Source organism: Ranitomeya variabilis, chromosome 1, assembly GCF_051348905.1.
Source record: "Ranitomeya variabilis isolate aRanVar5 chromosome 1, aRanVar5.hap1, whole genome shotgun sequence".
NCBI classification, from domain to species: domain Eukaryota; kingdom Metazoa; phylum Chordata; class Amphibia; order Anura; family Dendrobatidae; genus Ranitomeya; species Ranitomeya variabilis.
The window spans coordinates 1,058,941,578-1,058,968,663 of record NC_135232.1 but is presented as its reverse complement, the minus strand read 5'-3'; the positions used below and the strand labels follow the sequence as shown (position 1 = coordinate 1,058,968,663).

The following is a 27,086-nucleotide window of genomic DNA, read 5'->3' as shown; positions in this document are numbered from 1 at the left end:
GTTTTTGTATTTTTGTCCAGCTTGTTCCAAATCTATATCCTGACCTTTGCTGGAAGCTCTAGGGGGCTGGTGTTCTCCCCCCGGACCGTTAGACGGTTCGGGGGTTCTTGAATTTCCAGTGTGGATTTTGATAGGGTTTTTGTTGACCATATAAGTTACCTTTCTTTATTCTGCTATCAGTAAGCGGGCCTCTCTGTGCTAAACCTGGTTCATTTCTGTGTTTGTCATTTCCTCTTACCTAACCGTCATTATTTGTGGGGGGCTTCTATCCAGCTTTGGGGTCCCCTTCTCTGGAGGCAAGAAAGGTCTTTGTTTTCCTCTACTAGGGGTAGCTAGATTCTCCGGCTGGCGCGTGTCATCTAGAATCAACGTAGGAATGATCCCCGGCTACTTCTAGTGTTGGCGTTAGGAGTAGATATATGGTCAACCCAGTTACCACTGCCCTATGAGCTGGATTTTTGTATTCTGCAGACTTCCACGTTCCTCTGAGACCCTCGCCATTGGGGTCATAACACCAGGGTGTGCTTACAGCCATGGCTCTCTATATAGTGAGCGGTTCTGTGATCTACGACTGTAGTCGCTCCGTGCACCATAATGACTGATGGCCGGCGGCTGCAGGGAGGAAAGAAGTTTTTTTTCTCCCGGTACCTGCACTATCAATAAGGCGGTCGGGTACCACTGTAAAGCTATTTACCTGCAGATTAACCCCATTTCTGCATTTTCCAAGGTGACAGGTTCCCTTTAATAAAGAGAAGGTCTGATAAAGCTGCATTAGTCCGTACTCACGGTGGAAGCCTCCTGACAACTTCTTGAAGAACTGTTTCCACATTTGTTCCAAGCTTCGCCGAGATCTAATAGAAACAGAGAAATGTATTTCTTAATACAGTTTACAACTCAGCTCCAATCAATCAGAATAAATTAAACCCGTTTGAAGCAGACAAGCAATGAAGCCCCTCCGTAAGACTAGCAGAACACGGTTAATTATGTTGTCTGCTGGTAATTAGAGGAACCTGTCATGTTGAGAATGTTAAAAGATCTGCAGGCGGGGTGTTAGAGGAGCTGATCAGACTGATAGACATATCTCTGGGAAAAATCAGTGAAAGTCCTGCTGTTTGTAAACATAAGTCCAGTGGGCGGTCCTACCCAGTGACTGACAGTTCCCTGTATGACTGTGCATGCAGAGATAACTGTCAATCACTAGTAGGACCGCCCACCGGACTCGTCTATACAAACAGCAGGATTTCAATGAATAAATTACAAGTTTTACTGCATCTTTTCCCACAAACCTATGTATCGTTCTGCTCGGCTTCTCCTTCCCTATAGCATGCTGTCAAGAGATCAGACTGCAGATACAATGTGACAAGTACCCGTTGCAGTTCTCGGAGCCCACCCAGAGTTTTCTTATTTCAGGCATACATTACCATACATTCAGGGTAGTGTGAGCATGAAAACTGCACAAGGAGAATATATAAAGTCCAATTCATCCTAACGTCACTGTGCTTGAAGATTTGTACAAGATTACAAAAACCTTGCTGCCTTCTTCTAAAAACTGCACCCACTTAAGCTGCAATACCACATACAACCTGTGATCAAGTGTGGCAGCGTTCTTGTTGAATAGTCAAATAGTGATGAGCGAACGGTGGAAATACTGGTGTAAATGCCTTAATACATTGTTCCTTTTCCAGCCCAATTTTGTAGAAGACAATAAAATCAGATAAGGCAATGAGAGCGGAGTTGAATGATTTTGATCTGGAGCACATCGTACCCGGATACAGTCACTAGCGGGAATGTCAAACATCTTCTCAATTTGTTTCTCCACTCTCTCCGGATCTGCATTCTTCAAGTCTATCTAAAAACAAAACGTAGAATTACAAATGATTTATCAAAGCTCGGCAACATCTAAAATCTATATCATAAAACTGGCATAAAATATCGCGCTGAACAAGAGTTTAGGAAGCAATGTACAACTGACACTGGCCTTTAAAAGGGGCTATCTAATCATACAAAATTGGTAAAAATGTAAAGTGCCTGTAAAACAAGCAAACTGCAATTTAACGCTTATTAAAAATCTTATTCTCTCAAGAACGGAGGAATTTTAATTTTGTAGTTTACTGCTCATCGCTTGATCTATTGAGCTTGAACTGTTGCAGGCTGCTGTAATCACAGGACACAAGCAGACAGCATGGCATGTCCTACTGGGATAAGACTTCACGGCAGGGAGGAATTAAAGGGTGACAGTAATGAAAGTCTCCTCCTACTCCGCTCCACATTGAAATGAATGGTGCGCATCCTGCCGGTGAGGAGCCAACGCGCTGCACACAGCAGACAATTGATCGTTCATACATAGGTTTGGAGTTGATCACTGGATATACACATAACTTAGTGCAACTTATTACCAGAACTGGAAATTACTGCACATCCGGCTCATGGCGTGACGTGTACTAGGAACAGCAGGAGTGCCGGCGGACTGAAGGAGTCTGATCGCGTTCAGCTCTGGAAGCTTTTTACCTTGTTTATGACGGGAATAATTGAAAGCTGCGCTTCAAAGGCGAGGAAGAAGTTTGCCACCGTCTGCGCTTGAATACCCTTAAGGAGGGAAAAAAATTATATACAAATACAGAAACATCTAAATGCATTAGAACATCAAACCTGGTGAACCTGTAAAGGACTTGTTCTCCATGGACACAGGCGACTGTCATTCAGTAATTATTTAATAGGAACTTTACATTTTATGTGATCATCACACTAGAATGTAAATGTAGAAACTACAACACATCTCTTTGCCGACATTTCATGTTTTATAGAACAGGATTTCTGTAGAATAACACGACTGATTTACTATGTATGCATCATAGCGTTCATTTTCTGCTACATAGCACCAACACCTTGTGCATCTCTGCAGTCCCCAATATCAGTCCATGACCTCAATGGGGTCACTATCAAATTCTCCCACACCATTAGTACCAGGGCGAATTTCTTAAAGGGAACCTGTCACCCCCAAAATTGAAGATGAGCTAAGCCCACCAGCATCAGGGGCTTATCTACAGCATTTTGTAATGCTGTAGATAAGCCCCCGATGTATCCTGAAAGATGAGAAAAAGAAGTTAGATTATACTCACCCAGGGGCGGTCCCGCTGCGGTCCGGGTCCGATGGGCATTGCAGTCCGGTCCGGGGCCTCCCATCTTCTAACGATGACGTCCTCTTCTGGTCTTCACGCTGTGGCTCCGGCGCAGGCGTACTTTGCCCTGTTGAGGGCAGAGCAAAGTACTGCAGTGCGCAGGCGCTGGGCCTCTCTGACCTTTCCCGGCGCCTGCGCACTGCAGTACTTTGCTCTGCCCTCAACAGGGCAGACAAAGTACGCCTGCGCCGGAGCCGCAGCGTGAAGATAAGAAGAGGATGTCATCCTATGAAGATAGGAAGCCTCGGACCGGACCGCGACGCCCATCAGACCGGACCACATCAGGACCGCCCCTGGGTGAGTATAATCTAACCTCTTTTTCTCATCTTTCAGGATACATCGGGGGCTTATCTACAGCATTACAGAATGCTGTACATAAGCCGCTGATGCTGGTGAGCTTAGCTCATCTTCGATTTTGGGGGTGACAGGTTCCCTTTAAGTGGACTGGTCATGTATCTTTTAGTAGACAAAACCTAGGATAGAAACAAGATGAACACATACCCTTCTGTAAGATATAGTGCATATAAATAATATCGGGCTGTTTGTAAACACTGTTTTTGATTTAAAAAAAAAAAAAAAAAAAAAAGCATAAAAGCCATCCCACCAGCGTCAAGGTGTACCCAGGTGTAGAATTGTCAGAAGGTGTAGAAGTTCAATAAGACTGGAGAAGAGCAAATTATGTCCTGATCTTCAAAAAAGGGGAAGAAGGTGGACCTAGGGAACTATAGGCCAGTGAGCCTTACTTCTATAACAAGAAAGATCTTTGAGCAAATTAATAAACAACAGCTGGGGTCCTGGCTTCAAATCCCACCAAGGACAATATCTGCAAGGAGTTTGTATGTTCTCCCCGTGTTTACGTGGGTTTCCTCCGGGTTCTCCGGTTTCCTCCCATATTCCAAAAAAAACATACTGATAGGGAGTCTAGATTGTGAGCCCCATCGGGGACAGCAATGATAATGTGTGCAAAACTGTAAAGCGCTATGTTAGCGCTATATAAAAATAAAGATTATTATTATTATGTATGCGAGTACCTGGAAGAGAATTAAGTGATTAACCAGAGTCATCATGGCATGTCAGACTAACTTAATTTCCTTCTATGACAGAATCACTGACTGGATGGATCATGGAAACACAGTATAGTATATCTTGACTTCAGAAAAGCATTTGACAAAGTATCTCATACCATCCTTATTGAAAAAATGTATGTAATGGACAAGGCAACTGTGGATTTATAACTGGCTTACTGATCAGACGCAAAGAGTGGTCATAAATGTCTGCACATCCAGTTGGAAGAATGTTTCAAGTGGGGTTCCACAGAGCTCTATTGGAGGCTCTGTGTTCAACAACTTTATCAATTATTTATATTAAGGAATTGAGGGTAAACTGATTAAATTTGCTGGTGACACAACCTGGGAGGGATAGCTAATACTAGAGAAGAGAGAGGATTAAAACAAATAACTGAACTGGAACTGTGGGCAGCAACTAACAGAGTCTAGAGGGCACCACATTTAAAAAAAAAGACAAGAATAAACTGGAGCAAGTTCAGAGAAGAGTGACCACAATGGTGACCGAATGCAAAAGAAGAAACGGACAGCACCACAGCAATTGTGACAGAACAGCTTACGTGTTTATTCTGCCATCTGCAACGTTTCGGTCCTGAGACCTTTATCAAGCATGCTTGATAAAGGTCTCAGGACCGAAACGTTGCAGATGGCAGAATAAACACGTAAGCTGTTCTTTCACAATTGCTGTGGTGCTGTCCGTTTCTTCTTTTGCATTTGGACTTTATACTGGGATGGATCCCCTGGTGTGGACGGGCACCCAGTTGTCCATAGAGACGTTATTAATTTAGGGTGCGGCCTGACTTCCAATTTTTCACAATGGTGACCGGTCTGCAAACCATGTCCTATGAGGAACTGAGGAACGGTTAAAGGATTTGGGAATGTTTAGCTTGCGAAAGAGAATACTGAGAGGAGACTTAATAGTGGTCTACAAATATCTGAAGAGATGTCACAGTCTAGAGGGATCAGCTAAACTCTCATTTGCACATGCAAACATGAGAAGCAATGGGATGAAACTGAAAGGGAGAAGATACAGATTAAATATTAAAAAAAAAAAAAACTTGGCAAGTTCTCCTCCAATCTACCCTGCGTGGTAGGGGAGCGCCGGGAGGAGGATTTGAATTAAACCCTTTTCTCTATCTTGGCCTCTCTTGGTGGGAGAAATCCTCAGAAGAGAAACATTGAAGCGGCCGAAAGTGCAGAAACTCATGCTTCAAAAGAGGACGGCAGGGTTTGGCCTGAGAAGGAGAGAGCGTGTCTCTCTGGTGGCTTCCTTAATAATTTGGCCCAGCTTGGAGGCAAATAGACGGGAACCCTGGAAAGGCAAGTTTTAAGGGACTTCTTTGAGGATAAGTCTTCCTGCCACCTTAAGTCAAATGGTCCTTCGGATGGCCACTATATTTCTGGATGCCCAAGCAGCACATAAAGCAGTGTCCAGGGAGGCGGATACCATGTACTTCCCCTGCATGAGAAACTTGGTCCACGAGTTTGGCCAATTCCTCCGGTCGGACCCCAGAAAGAATGCCCAGATGGAGCTGCTTAGCACATGCGGCTATAGACTTTGCCACCAAAATGGATTCAAAGGCAGGGCACAATGCAGAAGCAATCGCTTCAAAGGCTGAAAGCAAAAGACTATGAGCCTATTGTTGGTGTCCTTGAGGGATGCTCCATTCATAAGAGGAAGGACCGTGTTGATGGACAGTCTGGAAACTGGAGGGTCCACGGTCGGAGAAGTGGACCTGTTCGCAGTGAGCTTAGAAAAGGGATATAGGATGCTGAGGCACTTCCCTCTTTGGAAGCAGCTGGTCGGGTTTTCCCGTTCCCTGAAAAGAAGCTCCTCAAGTTCCCTATGAGGGACAAAGACCTTAGGAGCTGGTCTTGACCGTCTAAACGAAACCGCCTGTTCTGCGGGTTCTGTAGCAGCATCCTTAATGTTAAAGGTCTGGTTGACAGTCACAATGAGGCTCTGGACCTGGTTTCTCATGTTAGAGGCCCGTTCAGAATCGGGGTCCGAGTAATCCTCAGACATGACATCCGAAAACGCCACAGCTGACTACGGAGAGGAGGATTGGGAAGAAGATATCCGCTGGAGGTTGTTGAGAAATACAGGTCAGGGTTGAGTTATATATAAAAAAAAAAATCAAAATCTTTAATGATCCCCCAGAGTACCAGAAAATACATAATCAAATGGAAAAAACATGGTACCACAACTAACCTGCTAAGAGAGGGTCTCCCACCAAAACTCTCAGTCCGGGCAAGAAGGGCATTAATCAGAGGGGCAGCAAAAAGATCAAAAGGATCTTCCCAAGCAGTGACTGGAGAATCCGTCCATATGACTACAATAAGCTGTACACTCCATAGAGGTGGCCTTTATGGAAGAGTTGGCAGAAAAAAGCCTTTAGTTACACACAAAAATTATAAGGCTTGTTTTGAGTTTACCAAAAGACATGTGGGAGACTCTCCAAAATGAATGGAGGAAGGTGCTGTGGTCAGACGAGAACAAAATTGAACCTTTTGGCCACCAATGTAACGCTGTGTCTGGCGCCAAATCAACACAGCTCATAACCTCAAGAACATCATACCCACAGTGAAACGTGGTGGCAGCATCATGTTTTTTGGCAGCGGGGACAGGAAAAATGGTCCGAGTCGAGGGGAAGATGGATGGTGCGAAATATAAGGATATTCTTGAGCAAAACGTGTTTCAGTCTGTCAGCGATTTGAGACTGGAACGGAGGTTCACTTTTCAATAAGACAATGACCCAAACCATACTGCTAAATCAACACTTGAGTGGTTTAAGGGAAAACGTGTAAATGAGGCCTACTCAAAACCCAGACCTTAATCCAACTGAGAATCCTGTGGTCAGACTTGAAGATTGCTGTAAACCAGAGGAAACCATCTAAGTTGAAGGAGATGGAGCAGTTTTGCCTGGAGGAATGGGCAAAGATCCAGTAAAAAGATGTGGAAAGCTCATAGACTTATCCAATCCAACTTGCAGCTGTAATTGTCACAAAAGAAGGCTCTATAAAGTACTAACTTTAGGGGGTGTAAATAGCTATGCACACTGAAGTTGTAAGTTATTTTGTCCTATTTGTTGTTTGCTCCACAATAAAAAGAAAACCAAATGTTCACAGTTGTAGGCATGTTCTTTCCATTAACCAATGCAAACACTCAAAAAAAAAAAAAAAAAAGTGAAGTTCTTGGTTGTGAGGTAGCAAAACAAGAAAAATGCCATGGGGTGTGAATATTTTCGCAAGCCACTGTATATAGGTTTTTATTGCTGGGTGTCCATAGTAGGGCCCCGGTCTGCCCTTATTCACATTGAGGTAATTTTTGACACATGGTAAGGTTTTAAATACTAAAGGTTAGAACTGTTCAGACGGAGTACAATTTTTTGCTAGTGGGAGGATTGTTTTTATGCTTTTTTTTTTAAATCAAAAAGTATTTACCAAGTATCCTATGGTATTTATATGCACTATTTGTTTTTACACTTACAGCAAGCTATATATTCACATTGTTTCTATCTCGGGTTTTGTCTATCTAATGGCCAGTGTGGACATGCTGCTACACGTTGCATGTACACCAACTTATACTCCATTTAATTTACTTTAAAAGAAACCAAAACTAATTACTACATTTCACATAAAGCAATAATATTTGTATTAAATGAACCAATTAGCAACTGTCCCTGCACAGTCTGATAATTAAAATAATAATTATATAGAAGACTGCGGCTAAAAACTTTTAACCCTGCCAACATCATGACAAAATAAAAGGACTTTTGAAAAATGATGTTGATGTAAAGTAGATATGGGAAATGTTATGAATTTTTTTTGTGTAGTATAACTATCTGGTTTAAGGATACAAACATTGAAAGATTCAATACTGAAAATTCCTCTAATTTGGCAAAATATTTCTATAAATAAAGGAAAACATATTGACCCAAATATGCCATTAAAATAAAAAAAAGTACAATATGTGACAAAAAAAAAAAAAAAAAAAAAAAAAATCACTGAACCACAGGAAAATGTTGAAACATTCCAAAGTTACTACCACATGTGAGAATTGAAAAATGTGGCTTGTTCACTTAGGCTACCCACCAAGCTCACAATTGTACCTTTATAGAGGATATTTTACCTGCAGAGCTGAGTAAAGTGTAGTAGTTTATTGTTTCATTTCTCCTCTCCATTGAAAATAGATTAGCTTGTTACGTTTAGGTCATATATTTTATAATTTCACTGGAAGTTACCAGAGATTTGTCCCTGGGGGTGTGTACTTCTTCTACTGCATGTGATTGACCAATAATAAGCAGGAGGCATCACACAAGGGAGAACAGAACACACCCTCCTTTCCCCACTGATCTCTATGGCTGCTTTGTAGAGATTCAGCAGAGCTGAGTTATATATTATTACAAACACTTCCAGATCTCACCTCACAGTGCTGAAAACTGTCACAACGACTGCGATGAGAGGAGATCTGGAAGCTTTTTGGTCAACCTCATGCAGGGAAAGAAGTATACGTCCCCAGAGGTGAATCTCTGGTGATGCCCAATTGAACTATAACATAAATTATAATCTAAACTTTAAAAGCTAACGTCTCCGCAACAAAGAAGAGAAAGTAAAAAATAAAAACGTTTTACTCAGCTCTGCAGCCACTATTTCATGATGTGGCCAATTTAATATTTTCAAACTGTTGAAAGATCCTTTTTAAAGGGAATTGGTCACCTGGTTTTTGCTACCACATCTGAGAGAAGAATAATGTAGAGACAGAGACCCGGATTCCAGTGATTTGTCACTTACTAGGCTGCTTGATGCAGTGTTGATAAAATCCCTGTTTTATCAGCTGCAGATGTACCAGATCGCTAAATGCCGAGTGCTGTATAACCCCGTCCACATCACGGATGGACAGCTTTCTGCGTATGCACAGGGTACACAGAAAGCTGCCAACCAGTGTTGTGGGTGGGGTTATACAGGGCTCATGAATGTGGAGGACTAGATGGCAGCAGAGTTTACTAGTCCCAAAGTGATAAACTTCTGATGAGAAAACTACAACATGCAGCCCAGTAAGTGACACATAAGCAGAGCCTAATAAGAGTATAGAAACAAGCATACAATAAATCTGGAAGAACAAGGTAGTAATCAGTATATCATAAATTATATTTCTACGTATTATATCTATGCATTATAATTAAATACAGCAGTCACTAAGAAAAATAAATAAGTACCTCATTTGCGTCGACCACCAATAATACACCTTGGCAAGCAGAAAGGGACCTTGAAACTTCGTAGCTAAAATCGACATGACCCTACAAAAAGTTAAAAAATGTACAAAGCCGTTAAAAGGGAAAATATGTTGGATAAATATGGATTCATGGATACAAGGTGCATTCTTAAGTAAATTGCGATCTTGGCACAGAATATCGGCTATTCTGTGGGGGTCTGACATCGGGGACCTCCAATGATCACAAGAACAGGTGTCTCACATCCCCTATTTGAATGGCGTGGTGGTGGTGTAAGGAGGTGGCGGATACCCTCGGTGCTCCCTCTCTCCTTCATGCTGGTCCCGTGCACTTTATGCGGTACCCGGCAATAATGTGTAATGCTATGTACCATTTATGCCTGTCACACACTGTCATACACTGTCAAATGTGCTGTGTCTGCCATGTATGATTGTTGTGCTGTGTTTGTTATGCACATGACAGTAATGTTAAGATGTTGACCGGGGTGAAAGAGACAAAGATGGCGGTTGATGAAGATTTAAAGATGGCGCCGACCGCTACCGAGAAGATGGTGGCCATTGGCATGAAAATGAGAGCTGTTGCCACCTTTTGTGAGAGTCATGGAGAAGACTTCATGCCAAAAGGCAGGGGGTTGTGACCCCCTTTGAAGAATGCCCTCCCTAAATGGGTGCGAGCGAAGAAGAAGAAGCTGCCGCCGCCCTTCCAACCTGATCAGAAGAAACAGGTGGAGCAGCAGGAAGTGAACCCGCCCACGAACGGGTGGAGCCCAGAAGAGCAAGATGGCGTGACAGGAATAGAGACGCCATTGCCGAATGAGTCACCTGTCCGTGTGCAGCAGCCGGTGAGGAAGATAATTGGGAGCCAGAGTGCGCGGCTGCAGAGGACCCTGAGCCAGAAGGAGCAGTTGAGAAAGCGGAAGCGGTGGAAAGAAGAAGGACCGCCGCGGACGTGATATTGAGTTAGTGTGGCCGCACTGGTGGACCGTCACAACCGGATGCAGTCACATTGAATGCGACGCTTACTCTCACCCCAGTCTCCGCAGCTGTTATGCTCCGGGACCAGATGCTGTGGCAGCCACAGTGGTCTTCGACATCGAGTAGAGGCAGGCGCAGTGTGTCCGGCGATCGCTTGCAACGACCGCAGCTCCCGCAGTGGGACAAAGGGCAGAGGAGCCTTTAAAGGAAACCGTGACCACAAGCGGGTTACGGGAGTGGGAGGCTTCAAGTTTGCTGAGACAGTCGTTGCCGAAGGAAAGAAGCTGGAAAAGTAAAAATGCGTGTTGTGCCGGTTGCACCAAAGGAAAATGTGAAGAGACTGTTCTGCGTCTCTTAAGGGCAAAGAGCCCAGTGTGACACCGGGACTGAGGTGTCAGGAGTGGCCATCACGGTCACGGTGTAAAAGACTGTGTATTGTTTTCCCCCTCCTCCCAGTTTGTTTGCGTCCGTTGGCGCACCCATTGCTGGATCATGGTTATGCTGGACTATGTGGGTGGCTGCTTCAGAACTGGATTGTGTTACCCCTGGACTGGCCCCATGTTATATGCAGCCCACCGCCGTCAAAAGCCCATGGTCCATTAAAAGGAGGGAGGGGGAGCGCTCGATCAGGAGGACTCAAGAACCGAGCCGGGTCAGGACTATGAGAACTGTGTTAAGTGGCCATCAGGCCAAGTTACTTGTTTTACAGGTCCCAGGAGCAAGGTGACCAGGGTCAGACAGACCCACTTCAAGAGACTAAGTAAGTTTTTATGGACTACGTTGCCCATTTGTTTAAGGAGCAATTATGGTCAGCGATGACCATATTTTAGGAGGGAGGGGTATAAGGAGGTGGTGGATACCCTCGATGCTCCCTCTCTCATTCATGCTGGTCCTGTGCACTTTATACGGTACTCGGATGGTGTACCTGGATGTTAACATGCTAATGTTTCGCTGTTGTTCAATAATGTGTAATGCTATGTACCACTTATGCCTTAATGTTATTCACTGTCAAATGTGCTGTGTCTGCGATGTATGATTGTTGTGCTGTGTTTGTTATGCACATGCTAGAGGCAGGGACAAAAGGGGTTAATTTAGGGGGCTGCCTCAGCCTCAAGAGAGAAGGAAGCTTCTGCTTCCTACTCAGAGCCCAGGAATGGCTGCCTGAGGCAGGGTGTGTGTACCCGTCTGGGGCACAGGTGTGTCCATGTTTGGGACAGAAGGGGCCCACGTCTGGGGCATATGTGCGTGCCCGTCTGTGACAGAAGTGTGTTCCCGTCTGGAACAGTGAGGACCCCCATCTGGGGTATATATGGATCCCCCTCTGGGACAAAAGGAATCCCCGGCTGGGGACTTTAAGCTACCAAGGACTGCCAGGCAGTGGAACAGGGTACAAAGACTGTGTTGGTGCCCAACCAGAGACTTTGGCTCCAGAGAGCTTGCTGAGAGTCATGGACTTTGCTGCTGCTGCAGCCGTTGCGTTGTCTAGGGACAGAATAGGAAGCATTCATCTCTTGTTTATTTTTACACCTTTATTATTAAAACACAAGTTGCCACTGTTGGGTCCTATACAGTGTGAAGCGTGGTTCATCTGGAGGACATCATCCCATTGTGGAGAACAGATGCAGGACTGAGTTAACCCACTGTGACCTGGGGCTGGGACTAGAACTGTCATTTCATGTGCAAGGGGCCGGGGTGCTCATTGACTGTGACCAAGTGGACTCGGCTATGACTACCACCCCGTGCCACCTTGTTACAGTAGACCTTGAATGGAGTAGCAGTGCACATGCTCATCCGCCAATCTATTCGCGTAATGACTTGTGCACCCGATTTCTTGTGATTGGGAGTCCCAGAGATGGGTCCCCCAACAATTAGCAAGTGTTACATTTTAATGTGGAAGCAACCCCTTTAACTTTTAAATATTTTTGAGAGCTCTTATGGGGGTCTATAGAAAAACGGTGTTATATATAGAATATTACTATATAACTCATTCTGCATCCGCACATAAAAAGCATGACAACAGAGAAACAACGTAAAAGGAAACGTCGCAGTAACTCACCGGAGTGTCGATCAGGTTCAGGAGATACTTCTTTGCCTCATAAGTGTAAAACAGAGACGCAGTCTGGGCCTTCACCGTAATCCCGCGCTCTCTCTCCACCTGCAGCTTGTCGAGAACTTGCTTATTGGAGGCAGCTTTTGGAATACACCCTGTGGGAAGGAGCGAGATAATCCACACTGTAAGCCCGTGAGGACAGGGTAGTCTGCCCCTCCATACTGGTCTGTCAATGTTAGCTTGGTGGCTGTGGTTTATGTATGTATTTTGTGTACGTAGACCCTCTTCATGTGTACAGCAGCCTGGAACAAATGGTGCTTAAAAAACAAATATTTGTAGAGAAAAAAAAAAAGCCTCATTCAGACTTCAGTGATTTCTCTCACAGGCAAAAAAAAATGGACCGATTTTCAACAGTTTTGGTTATTGTGCCAATTTTTCTCAAGTTTCATCAGCTTTGTTTTACATACAAGAAGTTTTGAGCCCGGATTTGGATCAAAATCCGACAAGTCTCCATGTTTTGGTGAAAAATACAATGTCCGCAAAAATACGTGTGCAAGACTACAATAGATCCGAGTTCTATCTGTGAAAAAACAAGGACAGAGCTCATACGAGTTCCATCATTTCATTCTATAAGTCTGCATAAACAGGCAATATGCCAAATTGTTGTTTTTGTTCATGTTTTGCTTGTACGGAGGTAAGGCTATCAGTGCTACCATGTCTATGGTGCTCCATTAGGCTAGGGATACCATGTGACTATGTTGTCTACTGATTGAGCAATAGCTCCAGGCCAAAGCAATACACTGAATTTAATAAAAGGAAATCTGTTAGTTCAACCCTACCAAACCTCAGATATGGGCATGCAGGCCTTTGAAATGAAAACCAATTGACACCTTTATATTTTCTATCTGTTGCTGCATTCCTAAGTAACTAGCATTTTCGCTCACATGTAAATGAGGAGTTAAGTCTCTGTCCCCTGAGGTGGTCTCCCCCTTCAAGCACCAGTCTCTTTAGGCTAAGTTCCCAGAATGAGCTTTTGGTGAATTTTTGATGTTGCAGAATTTCTGCAGCATTCCTGCACCCAGTAGGTAAAATAGGTTACTTGCGTTTTTTCCTCCGAAAATCTGCAATATCAAAAACTCATGGTAGGAACGCAACCTTAGTGTCATTGACAGCTCACAGCCTGTGTGACGTCAGGAACCAGGGAAGAAATAAAACAGTGAGCTATCAATCAAGCTAAAGAGACTGGTGCTGGGCGGGAAATAACCTCCACAGGCAGAGGCTTGGGAAGTGCTCTGTTACGCCCAGAGCACTCAGGAACGCAGCAGGAGATAAAAGTTATAGAGATATCGATGGATCTAATGTTTTAAAACCTGCATGATCATGAATAGAAATTGGGGGGGTATATCTGATGGATTCCCTAAAATTATTAAATGGCCGTTGCAATTCACATAGTCGCATACTATTTAATCATTAGATCAACAAAAAGTTGCATGTCAAGCTCTAGTAAAACAGAGGCCAAAAAAGTTTCATTAGAGGGGTTATAGAGGCGTCGTGTCACTGTACAATGGTATACCCCCCAAAAAAATGTACATTAGTAAATAACGAACGCTATTCAATACAGCAAGATCCAGAAACAAAAAGGGCAACAAATTCCAAGTAAGGTGAAATGCTATAATAAAAACCTCATAACTTTGCAAACAAATGGTGTGACAGTTTTTAGTGTTACTGTTTTGGGGGTACATGATGATGGGTTTTCTTTCAGCAATTCTTGATACTCTTTTGGTTAAAATACTAAACTGCAGAAGGTTCATGCACATTGCGTAAGAGCCCTATGTTTGGAGAATACGCTGGGAATTGCGCCCAACATTAACCTTATACGCTCTATTCACCTGAGCTGGCATACAATACAATGTTATACATTACTAGTATTTGCATAGGAAAGATCTACACTTTTCACAATTTGAGTCAATGGGCGACATCCACCATCGTAAGTGTAGACAGCGGTGCACGTTGGAGCCGTCCGCAGGACGCACACATCAGGAACTCTTCCACACAGTAGAGTAGGCTTGAACGCAGTGCGGACAAAGCCCAACAGACTGCACATGGGATCGGTCAGTCGCCATCTCACTCTGTACCGTTTGTATCAATGACTAATACATAATCATACCTGTGATTTCCAGGAGTCGGTCTGCCAGCGTACTTTTCCCATGGTCCACATGTGCAATTATACTAAAATTTCTAATATATTCAACATCGTATTCAGACATGTCAATTCTTTCCTGAAACAAAGTAAGAAGGATATTTCCATTTATACATATAATGCTACAACAAATCCATCTCGCGATCCTCCTGTGCCCTAATGTACCCATGTCTGAAGCCCTGCCATGTACAGCACAGGTGGCAGATCATCGCAGCGTCAAGTCTCCCAAGGGCAACAATAACCCAGGGCCACTTTCCGAGTTTGTGTTTTCTTTTTTTTGCTCCCCTTCTTCTCAGAGCCATAACTTTTTTTTTATTTTTCCATCAATATGGCCATGTGAGGGCTTTTATTTTTTGCGGGACGTGTTGCACATTTGAACGACACCATTGGTTTTAACATATCGTGTACTGGAAAACGGGAAAGATATTCCAAGTACGGTAAAATTGCAGTTTTTTTTCTTTTACGATTTTCACTGAATTGCTAAAACTGACCTGCCATTATGATTCTCCAGGTCATTATGAATTCACAGACACCAAACACGTCTAGGTTCTTTTCTATTTAAGTGGTGAAAAAAAAATCCAAAATTTGTTTAAAAAAATGGCACCATTTTCCGAGACCTGTAGAGTATCCATTTTTCATAATCTGGGGCTGCTCATTTGGATTCATGACACTACTCAAGGGTTTGGATTTATCCAAATTAGGTGAGATTGAGGCGGAGATCGACATTGTCCAAACAAAGCTCAAAAAAGACATGTCAGGAGAAGCCATCAAAAAATTGAATGACGATGTGGATATAGAACTACAGAAATGGGTCAATGAGATCCAGGGTCTAAAAGCAAAGAAATTTAAACGTGATGTACAGGATAAACAAACCTCCAACGTTTATAGATGGCGGAGTTTGGGGGATCGATCTCGCCCCCGCTTTAGGAACTTCTCAAGTTCTAGATCACGATCCAGATCAACCAAGTCTATTGCCCCTCATGAGGATAACTCATCATACACTGAAGCAAGGGGGGAGCAACCTGGACCCAGTGTGTACACCAAAAAAATCATCACACGACAAACTTCTAAAACAATCGCTGGAGCTGGTAAACAACCGGGGACAAGTAACAACGGTGGACTCCAGGTATTAAACCTATCCACGCGGTCCTTCTCTGATATCCAGATTGAGGTCCTGAGCAAGGGGTTAAATTTTTCACCTACTAACTCTTTCGATTATTTTTTAGCTTTGAAGGACCTTCATCTGTTTTCCCGAAAACTCGTACTTAAAAAGCTGCATCATAAGAGCCATCAAACCCAGGAGCCTCTGACTGAGACGGAAAGGGGGGCTTTGCAGGACTTAGAGGATCTTTTGGAGGAACAAGCAAGTAATCCTCAAGGTATGTTTCCACCTATTTGCATGCCCAGATCGACGAGGTTCCCCCCCCTGTCTCTGTGCCCTGCTGTGGATATCTTCACTCAGATGGTAATGGAAGACTTTAAACATTTGTCCTCTAGGCGTAAATTTGACAATCTTACGTCAAGACAGAGAATGGCCATCAAGGAATTACAGTCTTTTAAAGACATTGTTATTAAACCAGCAGACAAGGGGGGGAACATCGTGATCTGGCCATGTGTTAAATACGAAAAAGAGGTGTTCCGCCAGTTGCGGGATGGCACCACCTATACTAAGTTAACTCATAGCCCACTGCCCTCCTTTTCGTCTCGGCTACAGGCCATCCTCGGGGCGGCCTTTGAGAGAGGGATCATAGATAAAAAGGCCCTGGAGGGTTTGACAGTTAGGTCCCCCAAGATACCAACCTTTTACTTGCTTCCAAAGATCCACAAGGACCCCGTCAACCCACCGGGACGTCCGATCGTGTCAGGCATTGAGGGCCTATGTGAGCCGATATGCAAATTTATTGATTTTTATTTAAAACCTTTGGTTGAAGTTTTACCATCATACGTCAGAGACACGACGGACGTCCTTACACGGGTTGACGGTGTCCTTGTGGACACTGGTGTCCTCCTGGTCACCGCTGATGTGCAAACATTATATACGTGCATTGACCATGAGGATGGTCTTGCTGCAGTCCGCCTCTTCTTGGGGGCCTCCAACCTGGACGGTCCCATGTGCGAGTTAGTCCTCGAGCTGCTGCGCTTCGTCCTCACCCACAACTTTTTTACATTTAAGGACAAGTTTTTTCTACAAAGACGCGGCACAGCCATGGGCGCGGCCTGTGCCCCCTCGTATGCCAATCTCTTCCTGGGCTCATGGGAGAGACAAATTTTTGGTGACGGGGGGGTGCGGGGCGCGGACCATGTGCTGTGCTGGTTAAGATATATAGACGATGTCCTCTTCTTGTGGGAGGGGACGGCGCAGCAGCTCGGGGTCTTCATGGGCCAACTTAATGACAACTCGCTCAATATCAAGCTGACATATAATTGTGATTCGGAGCATATTGACTTTCTGGACGTCAGGCTGGAGGTCGACAGCACCCGTCGGGTCCAGACTGACGTTTTCAGGAAGTCTACAGCTGTTAACGCTTTACTGCATGCTGACTCCGCTCACAATCCCACCACCATTGGGGCCGTCCCGGTTGGACAGTTCCTAAGGGTGAGGCGGATCTGCTCTACCGATGAAAAATTCTTTGCACAGGCGGTTGATCTTGAGGGGCGCTTCAGAGATCGCGGATATAGCCGTAGAAGTATTAGGCGGGGCTTTGATAGAGCGAGGAAGACACCTCGTAGGGACCTTTTACATTCTGGCAATAATGATCGGAAGAGGAGGACGGATGGAGAGAAAGTTAGGTTTATCACGACCTATAACCACGAATGGTCCAATATGAGGGAGATACTGAAAAAGCACTGGCCAGTCTTGATGACTGAACCCTCATTGGCCCAGGTCGTGGGGAAATTTCCATTGATGACGGCTAAGAGATCCCCTAACTTGAGTAGCCTTCTCGTCCGTAGCCACTATGTACCATCTATCACTAACCCCTTCAGCACCAGGGGTCCTGCACTTGGTTCTTACCAATGTGGCCATTGTATGGCATGTGCCAATATTACACGGGCTACTACATTTAAATCCTCTGATGGTACAAAAGAATTCTCCATCAGACAGCGCATCACATGTGGCACATCTAATGTCGTATATTATGCCACTTGTGGGTGCTCCCTAATCTACATTGGGCTGACGTCTAGGGAGTTGCGCATACGTGTCCGTGAACACGTCAGGGACATATGTGCTGCCAAAACCATAGACGATGCCTCTGACCTGAAAACAATCCCACGTCATTTCAAGATGTTCCATGGATGTGACGCCAGGACGCTTCAGGTCAGAGGCATCGAAAGTATTCATCTTGGGGCACGTGGCGGCAACTACAAAAAGGTCCTTGCCCAGCGTGAAGCGGGCTGGATTGTCCGTGTAGATACCATGGTACCAAAAGGACTTAACGAGTACCTAAGCTTCTCCCCTTTTCTCTAAAAAACTTTCCATTAGTTTAGTGCTGTCTAGTACTGGTTAGGTGTTCCCCATCGCTTTGCCTTATTTTATGCATAATTCTACCATTCTCTGTTAAAAACAAAAAATCCTCGTATATTGTATTTTTATCTTGGTTCTTCGCTCTTCTTCATCTCCTGCCCTCTATGTCAAAACATCTCCCCTCTGCGAGTGGATGCCCATTGGGGGTCCTTTTTGTATGTTTTTATTATATTTTAAGCATGTTTTTCTTTATATGTTTTTTAGTCACATCGTGGTATTTGAAGTACTGACGTCCTTCTTTGGCACAATATTATCCTGCCCGAGTTGAATTTACTGCCGATAATGTCTACACGTCTGCTACAACCAACCTTCAATGGATTAGTTTACCCTCTTTAATTTATGCCTTGTATAGATTTATTGCCTTATTCATGGGGCTTACTCCAGTTATATATGTCGATTGCCTTTTGTATGTATTAAGGTACTCTGTACATACTTTGGTATATTCCAGTGGTTAAACGTGTTTAACATCTCCTTGCTGGCATCTTTTTACCTTAGTATTTTAGGTGTCAGCGGTAGACAGACGTCATATCAGGGCAGCTTTATTGCGGTGGTGCGCATGCGCTGCACGCTTCACCTCGCCGGCGCCCCAGCGGCGTCTGCCCGTGCCTTGCGCGTGCGCCCTTGGTTTCGACCTCGGGCGCTCCCGCGATGCATGACGCGGGCTGTGACGTCTGGCTTGGTCGGTGATGCGCGCATGCGCCCGTTCACTCTGCAATTCTGGTCTGACATCCTCTTGGTGAGCGGTAGTGCGCTTGCGTCGCGCGTTTTGCCCCGCCCATTGTCCCGGCGGCGTCTTTTGTGCTCGGCGCGTGCGTTCTAGGTTCCCTGGACGCGCCCGCCCTGCATGACGCACTCTGTGACACTGGGCTCGGCTTTCTGCGCGCGCATGCGCCGTTCCAACCCGCGGCCATTGGTGGATTCAGACCAGGTGCCCGGTCACATGTATCTCCTTTGGTGCTACTTAAGGACGTCAGATATATTCACTAGTACCTTCCCTTGATAAAGCCGTCTCTTTGTGGGCAAAACGCGCGTCGGGGGTCGCGTTCTGTGGATCCCAACCGGTGTGCTCTGCTTGGTGCCTCCTGCTGGTAAGCGCTGCTTCTTCTATCCCTCATTTCCCTATGATACACCATACGATTTGTCCATCGCTACTATAGCGATATAGGCATGTGCAGCAGCTTGCCTCACTTTACTGAGCTACGTATGGCGGTTTCTTTTGCAAGCGCACACCGGGGGCTATCCACTCTTCTTTTAAAATCATCCTTATATAGTACACAATTTTGTATGGTTTGTGCTTTTTTGTACTTTTGCTATTAAGCTTGTTATCTGTGTGTTACTTAATAAAGCATTTTTCTACTATTTAAATATCTATATGCTCCCACGTTTCTCCTTTTTCTAATGACTTTTATGGAGTTGGTCTTTTTTCCTGGTGGGGGGTTGTTGTGCACTATTTAGTGCCTGTCGCCCTTTTCTCTTCCCCCCACTGTTGGTATATATTATGTTGCCTGATTTTGTTATCTTTTCTATTTAAGTGGTGAAAAAAAAATCCAAAATTTGTTTAAAAAAATGGCACCATTTTCCGAGACCTGTAGAGTATCCATTTTTCATAATCTGGGGCTGGGTGAGGGCTTATTTTTTGCGTGTCGAGCTGACGTTTTTATTGATACAATTTTGTAAGATACTTCTTAGAGTGGATTTATTAAAAAAAAAAATGTTGTGTGAACAAACCCCTAGGTTGATTCTATGACAAAATATACCGTACATCAAAACCTGCTTCAGATCTATTTCAATGGGAAATCCATATTGCTGTTCATGGTGAGATTCTTTTTCTGGTGAAGACTAGAAAACCACGCAGCGTCATAGTAGAAGGAAGAATTTAGGAATGAACTAGAATTCAGATTTCACCTTTTTTGTACTGTACAATGCCACCGGACGTAGGTTTGTAGGATGAAATGTTTGCAATACGTGGTCTCGTCCCCAGACGGTCACGGGCTGCCCCCACAGGTGTCTGCGCAGGGCACAAGCGTGATGTTTCCACTTCCAGAGATGCAGATACCTTGCGGTGTGATGAGGATTCACAGCAAACATTTCTCCTCAATCAGGCCGACGGCTCTTCCAGCAGGTTCAGAGTAAGGCGTCATATGTGCAGTGCGGCTCAGAGTACGACCATTTTATTACACGTGCGCTCCATACTTCTCATACAGCACAGACTGGAAGAACAAGAAAAATATGTAAGGGTTAAAAAAAGAAAAAAAGATCAGTGATGGAAGTTAAAGGAAATGGGATGAATCCAGCATGAGTAACTCAAATATGCATCCAGAATAGATCAGGAAAATTGGAAGCCGTGACCCCGCCTGAGCAGCCGCGACCCCGAGGCCAAGGATCACTGCTGTGTGTTGCTCCTTCATGCAGGGGAATTAGGGAACGTTGCAACCAGTAGAGAACACAAGGAAGCTGAAAAAAGGTGAAACCAGTTGGATTCTTTTGCAACCACCTTGTTTAGCCACAGTACCATGGTGGTCACTATGAGACCCCCTTTCACCTGCATTATGCCGTGGTGCAGCAGTGATCTGTGTGGAGGCCAAAGTTACCTATATACCTCCTTAGAGCACATGGACATCACCGAGATGGGAACCCTTGCTCCTGACCCCACTCTATGGTCATTCTGAACGAGGAGCGTTCTGGTGGTCTTCTCCACTCCTTGTATTAAAGGGAACCTGTCACCCCCAAAATGGAAGGTGAGCTAAGCCCACCAGCATCAGGGGCTTTTCTACAGCATTCTGTAATGCTGTAGATAAGCCCCTGATGTATCCTAAAAGATGAGAAAAAGAGGTTAGATTATACTCACCCAGGGGCGGTCCCGTTTGATGGGTGTCGCGGTCCGGTCCGGCGCCTCCTATCTTCATCAGATGATTTCCTCTTCTGGTCTTCACGCTGCGGCTCCGGCGCAGGCGTACTTTGTCTGCCTTGTTGAGGGCAGAGCAAAGTACTGCAGTGCGCAGGCCCTCTCTGAGCTTTCTCAGCGCACTCCCCTCTTGTTGCTGGGCGCCGAGTGCCGGGGGCCTGAGCAGGAGGGGACACTGGGGCGCTATGGGGGTCAGGTGCCGAAGTCGCTGCTGGCTCAGGCCCTCGGCACTTGCGATATTGACCTGTCCCCGTTCCACCGCCGCGCGCCGCTGTCTTCCGGGTCCTCTGGCTGTGACTGTTCAGTCAGAGGGCACGCACTTAACACGCCATCGCGCCCTTTCACCTGAACATCACAGCCAGAGGACATGGAAGACGGAGCCCAGCAGTGGAACGGGACAGGTGAATATCGCGTACTCACCCTCCTGACACATCCCCGCTTCTCCATCGGAGACCGCGGCATGCGTTCAGTGCTTACGCATACCGCGATCTCCTGGGCCACAATTTTCATCCCCGGATGCGTCACTCTGTGGGGTCCAGACTGCGCGTCGCGCTTGCGCAGTCTATAAAGGCTTCGAACAGAGTGACGCTGCCAGAGTTATAGTATAGATGGGGATGAGCACAGGTCCGTGTGTTCACACGTCCCGTTATTTTTGGCACAATGGATTTCAATATGTCCCACAAACAAAAACAAATGCAGAATAGAAATGAAAGTGTTTAGATGTTAGATGTGCAAAGCTAGAGATAGATATGGGGTAGATAGGGATCGGTGAGATATATACGGTAATCAGCACGGTGTGCGAGTGGGGTCCAGCCTCGTTTATGAAACCAGCCAAGGTAAAGCAGACAGCTGTGAGCTGGCATCAGGCTGGGGAGGTCCCTGGTTATTGGACCCTTCCCAGCCTAAGAATACCAGCCTGCAGCCGCCCCACAATTGGCGCATCCAATGATGCGGCGATTCAGGCGCTTTGCCCGGCTTTTCCCAATTGCCCTGGTGCGGTGGTAATCGGGGGAATGGTTTTGGGGTTCATGTCAACTGTAATTTGGCAAAGATCACAGCTGGTATCCAGCCCTGGTGTTAGTAATGGAGAGGAGTCTATCAGAGACCCCCATTACTAACCCAGTAAGAAAACTAAATAAAGCGCACATACTTTAAAAAAAAAAAAGTTCTCAAAACTATGTAATGCTCACTCGTTTTTCCATTAAAAAAAATTAGATATTATATTTTTATTTGGCAATGTCTGTAAAAGTCAAATCTATGAAAATCTAAAATTAACCTATAAGGTAAATGCTTCCCACTAAAAATACAAAACCAATCAAAATTTGGTATGTACCCAAAACTGGTATCAATAAAAACTGCAGCTCGTGCATTAAAAAACCCCACTCCCCCCGCCGAGCTCATTCATGGGAAAACATAAATAATAATTATTCTCACACATATGAATATGAAGAACAAAAAAAAAAAACCTCCCAGTCAGGAAGGGGTTAAGAGCCGCTGCCTGAAGCTCTGTGCCCTCAGTGGTGATGGTCGGGGGTCGCACTGTGACTTCCAGGGGTCTGAGGTGACCACTATGGTGGGTGTAGTGTAAATGCCAGGCCCAGGGCTCCCTCTAGTGGCAGAACTCTGATGGTGCCTCCTGATGGGGGGATTCGGATCTCCAAGAAAGAAGGGGAGATCGCTACAAGTTTGTATGGGGAGAGGAGGGGTCAGGGTCACTGAAACGCTAAATATGGGTCTGCGCCATTCTGTGGGGACATCAGGAGACGTGCGACATTATCTACATAGCCACAAAGTGTGTGCGGAGCGTTCCCGTGTCCTGCCACTGAGAGGGCTTATACAGCGGCGGTGACACAGCGCCCCCTGCGTGCGGTGCAGGGCAGTACAGCGCCCCGTGCGGTGCAGGGCTGTACAGCACCCGGCGGGGCCCCGGGAGTCACCGGCGGCCATGTGTCACCGGCAGCGGCACTCACCTTCCTGCCTGCAGCGCGTCCTCTCCGGTCCTGGGTCCATGTGACGGCCGGCCTCCCGGCATGCACCGCTTCTCTGCTGTTCTTAAAGCGGCAATGCCACAAGAGAGTTTAGAAATGATTTTTTTGTCTCGTTATTGGAGCACTGTGTGTGCGCACATAGCTTTTTGGATCCGTTTTTTTTAACGAATCCAGTCCGAAATCCTCTTCAAAAAGCATGTCAGCTACAACCTAGAAAACCATTATCATGTATTTCTATTGCTAAGTTTTGTTTCTGGAGATGTTCTGAAAAACATCTGGTGGGAAAATAAGGCTCTGTGCCCACGTTGCGGATTTCTGTGCGGATTTTTCCACTCAGTTTTTGAAAAATCCACAGGTAAAACGCACTGCGGATTATCTGCGGATTTACCGTGGATTTCCAGCACTTTTTGTGCGGATTCCACCTGCGTTTTAACACCTGCGGATTCCTATACAGGAGCAGGTGTAAAACGCTGCGGAATTCGCACAAAGAAGTGACATGCTGCGGGAAATACAACGCTACGTTTCCACGCGGTATGTTCCGCAGCATGGGCACTGCGGATTTTGTTTTCCATAGGTTTACATGGTGCTGTACAACGCATGGAAAACTGCCGCGAATCCGCAGGGCCCATCCGCAACTGCGAGTCAGTGGGAAGTCGCTAAGAATACGCCCAGAACACGCCCAGAAGATGCCCAGAAGTCATCTAGAAGTTGCACAGAAGTCACCCAGAACACACGCAGAAGACGCCATGAAGACGCCCAGAAGATGTCCAGAAGACGCCCAAAAGATGCCAGGAAGACGCCCAGAAGTCGCCCAGCAGATGTCAAGAAGATGCCAAGAAGTTGCCCAGAAGTCACCCACAAGATGCACAGAAGTATCCTAGAACATGCCAAGAAGACGCCCAGAAGTCACCTAGAAGATGCCCAGAAGTCGCCAAAAAGACTCCCAGAAAATGCCCAGAAGTGGCCCAGAACACACTCAGAAGTCACCAATAAGACGCCCAGAAGATACCCCAGAAGATACCCCGAAGTCGCCAAGAAGACGCCCATCCGAAAGCGATCACAGTGACGCCAGCCCTGACTGGGCGTCGGCATCACGTGTCCCAACACAAAGGGGATGTCCTAGTGCTGGACTAACCCTTTACCCCCCCAAGCCTGTTTGCACCTTATTGACCAGGCCAAATTTTACACTTCTGACCAGTGTCACTTTATGAGGTTATAACTCTGGAACGCTTCAACGGATCCCACTGATTCTGAGACTGTTTTCTCGAGACATATTGTACTTTATGATTTTCTTCGATATTACTTGTGTTTATTTGTAAAAAAAAACAAACCTGAAAATTTGGCAACATTTTTTAGATTGTAGCAATTTTCAAACTTTTCATTTTTGTGCCCTTAAACCATAGAGTCATGTAACACAAAATGGTCAATAAATAACATTTCCCACATGTCTACTTTACATCAGCACAATTTTTGAAGCAATTTTTTTTGTTAAGAAGTCATAAGGGTTAAAAGTTGACCAGCGGTTTCTTATTTTTTTTAGGGACCACATCACATTTGAAGTCACTTTGAGGGGGTCTATATGACAGAAAATATCCAAAAGTGACACCAATCTAAAAAACCGCACCCCTCAAGATGCGCAAAGTCACATTCAAGACGTTTATTAACCCTTCAGGTGCTTCACAGGAATTTTAAGAATGTGGGAAAAAAAACATTTAATTTTTTTTCACAAAAATATTTCACATTAGACCTATTTTTTTTTATTTTCACAAAGGTAACAGGAAAAAATGGACCATACAATTTGTTGTGCAATTTCTCCTGAGTATAACGATGCCCCATGTGTAAATAAAGATAATTGGAGTGCTGACTTCAATAATTAAACATGATATTATTGATACAATGATAAGTTACATACGTAATCTTATACACAAATATTATTGAGAAAGGAAAAGATAGGATCCACAATAGAAGACCTGGGAATAAGGGGTTGGGGTGAGAGGCAGTTCCACAAATTACACAAGTATACAGTATTGGAAGATGATGTAAACATATACTCTTCTAGTGCAAATGTAGTAATATTGCAACAATCATAATAAAGTGCTTGTGCTGAGAGGATCTACCATTAATTATAAACTTATAGTAAATGTACTGCCCATAGCCAAGTTATAAGGGTTGCATACACTTACCCATGTTGTAAAGTGCCGGTGCACAGACCACAGAATTCCCAGGGGCCGACCCTAAACTCACATTTCACGTAAGCTTTTTCAGTGGGGAATCTTGCAATGTCTTCTGCTTCAAAAACTCGGTGAGATACCCTCAGTTTTAAAGATGTCAGGGGGCCCATATAATAAAAAGTCAGTGCAAGAGGCAGAGGGTAGAGTTGAGGAAAAGTAGAGAAGGAGGCATTTTACTATGATGACAGATATAACAAAGTTTATCATCCTTGCACTGGCAATTTATGCAAAGTTTGTTGAAACAACTATGACTCCCCATTGAAAAAGCTTATGCGAAACGTGCGTCTGGGGTCGAGTTGGCCATGTGTTTTGCATCGTTGTCATGTTGGAACGTCCAAGTACATCCCATGCGTAGCTTTCGGGCTGATGATTGCAGATTTGCCTCCATTATTTACAGGTAACGTGCTGCATTCATCCTTCCTTCAACTTTGACCAAGTTTCCCGTGCCTTTGTAGCTCACACATCCCCAAAACATCAGTGATCCACCTCCGTGCTTTACAGTAGGAGTGGTGTTCCATTCATCATAGGCCTTGTTGACCTCTCTCCAAATGTAACCTTTATAGTTGTGGCCAAAAACTTCAATTTTGGTCTCATCACTCCAAATTACCTTGTGCCAGAAGTTTTAAGGCTTGTCTCTGTGCTATTTTGTTTGTGTATTGTAGGCGAGGTATTTTGTGGCATTTGCGCAGTAATTACTTTCTTCTGGCGACTTGACCATGCAGCCCATTTTTCTTCAAGTGCCTCCTTATTGTGTATCTTGAAACAGCCACACCGCTAGTTTTCAGAGAGTCCAGTATTTCAGCTGATGTTATTTGTGGGTTTTTCTTAGTATCCTGAACAATTTTCCTGGCAGTAGTGGACGACATTTTTGGTGGTCTACCTGACTGTGGTTTTGTTTTTACGGAGCCCCTGATTTTCCATTTGTTAATCACACGCTGCTGACTGGCATTATCAATTCCTTAGCTATCTTTCTGAATCCCTTTCCTGTTTTATACAGTTCAACTACCTTTTCCCATAGATCTGTTGACAATTCTGACGCACAATCCAAAACATCGGTGGCTGGATGAAAGATGCAAGAGTCTGTCTGGATCCCACAAACTCGCTCAGCTTTTATGCACACACTGATTACAAGAAAACAGGTCACAGGTGAGGATGTTACCTTTAGTAGCCATTCAAACCCATTTGTGTCAACTTCTCTGCATATTATCAAGCCAAAATCACCAGGGTATAACTTTTGATCAAGGTCATTTGGATGGTTTGGGTTGTCATTATGATTTAAAAAGCGAAAACACAGTAGTTTGACAATAAATGGCTTCACCCAACCACTAACCATGAGTGGAGAAAACGTTTTGGTGTTATCATTCATATTCTCTGAAAAATGGCCAAGAAAGCAACAATTCTCCTGGGGTATGTAAACTTTTGAGCACAACTGTACATTTTTACCACTAAAATGTTGTTTTAGCCGCCAAGTTTAGCCCCCAAAGGGCTAATAGGAAAAAATGAACCTTATTTTGTTGTAAAAATTGCTCTTGAGGGCGCCAATACCCTACATGTTAACAGGAAATACTTTGCAGGCACAGTGCACAGTGAAAGCGTGCCATATTATAGTGCAGATTTTACTGTTATGGTTTGCGTGTGCCATGACCCACTGGCAGAGCCACTGAACTCCTCATAAGTGAACTCCTCATTTTACAAAATACACCTCTTGATGACTTAATCTAGGGTTGCAGTGTTCATA

At 44.8% G+C, this 27,086-nt stretch overlaps 1 protein-coding gene across 4 annotated transcripts in view; it reads right to left on the bottom strand.

Moving 5' to 3' along the window:
* The window catches only part of GUF1 (GTP binding elongation factor GUF1), a 73,116-nt gene extending 49,917 nt beyond the window's left edge, over positions 1-23,199 (bottom strand). For 2 of the 4 annotated variants that reach the window (XM_077279823.1, XM_077279824.1), the window contains exons 1-8: positions 23,100-23,199; positions 20,130-20,434; positions 14,669-14,780; positions 12,508-12,656; positions 9,463-9,543; positions 2,509-2,586; positions 1,766-1,849; positions 787-851 (exon numbers count right to left, since the gene is read on the bottom strand). In XM_077279823.1, coding sequence (XP_077135938.1) covers positions 787-851; positions 1,766-1,849; positions 2,509-2,586; positions 9,463-9,543; positions 12,508-12,656; positions 14,669-14,780; positions 20,130-20,312 — 752 coding nt within the window. In that variant the 5' untranslated portion in view covers positions 20,313-20,434; positions 23,100-23,199. The remainder of the gene's footprint in view (positions 1-786; positions 852-1,765; positions 1,850-2,508; positions 2,587-9,462; positions 9,544-12,507; positions 12,657-14,668; positions 14,781-20,129; positions 20,435-23,099) is intronic. The other 2 variants (XM_077279825.1, XM_077279826.1) reach the window with 2 other exon arrangements.
* Positions 23,200-27,086: the final 3,887 nt, after the last annotated feature.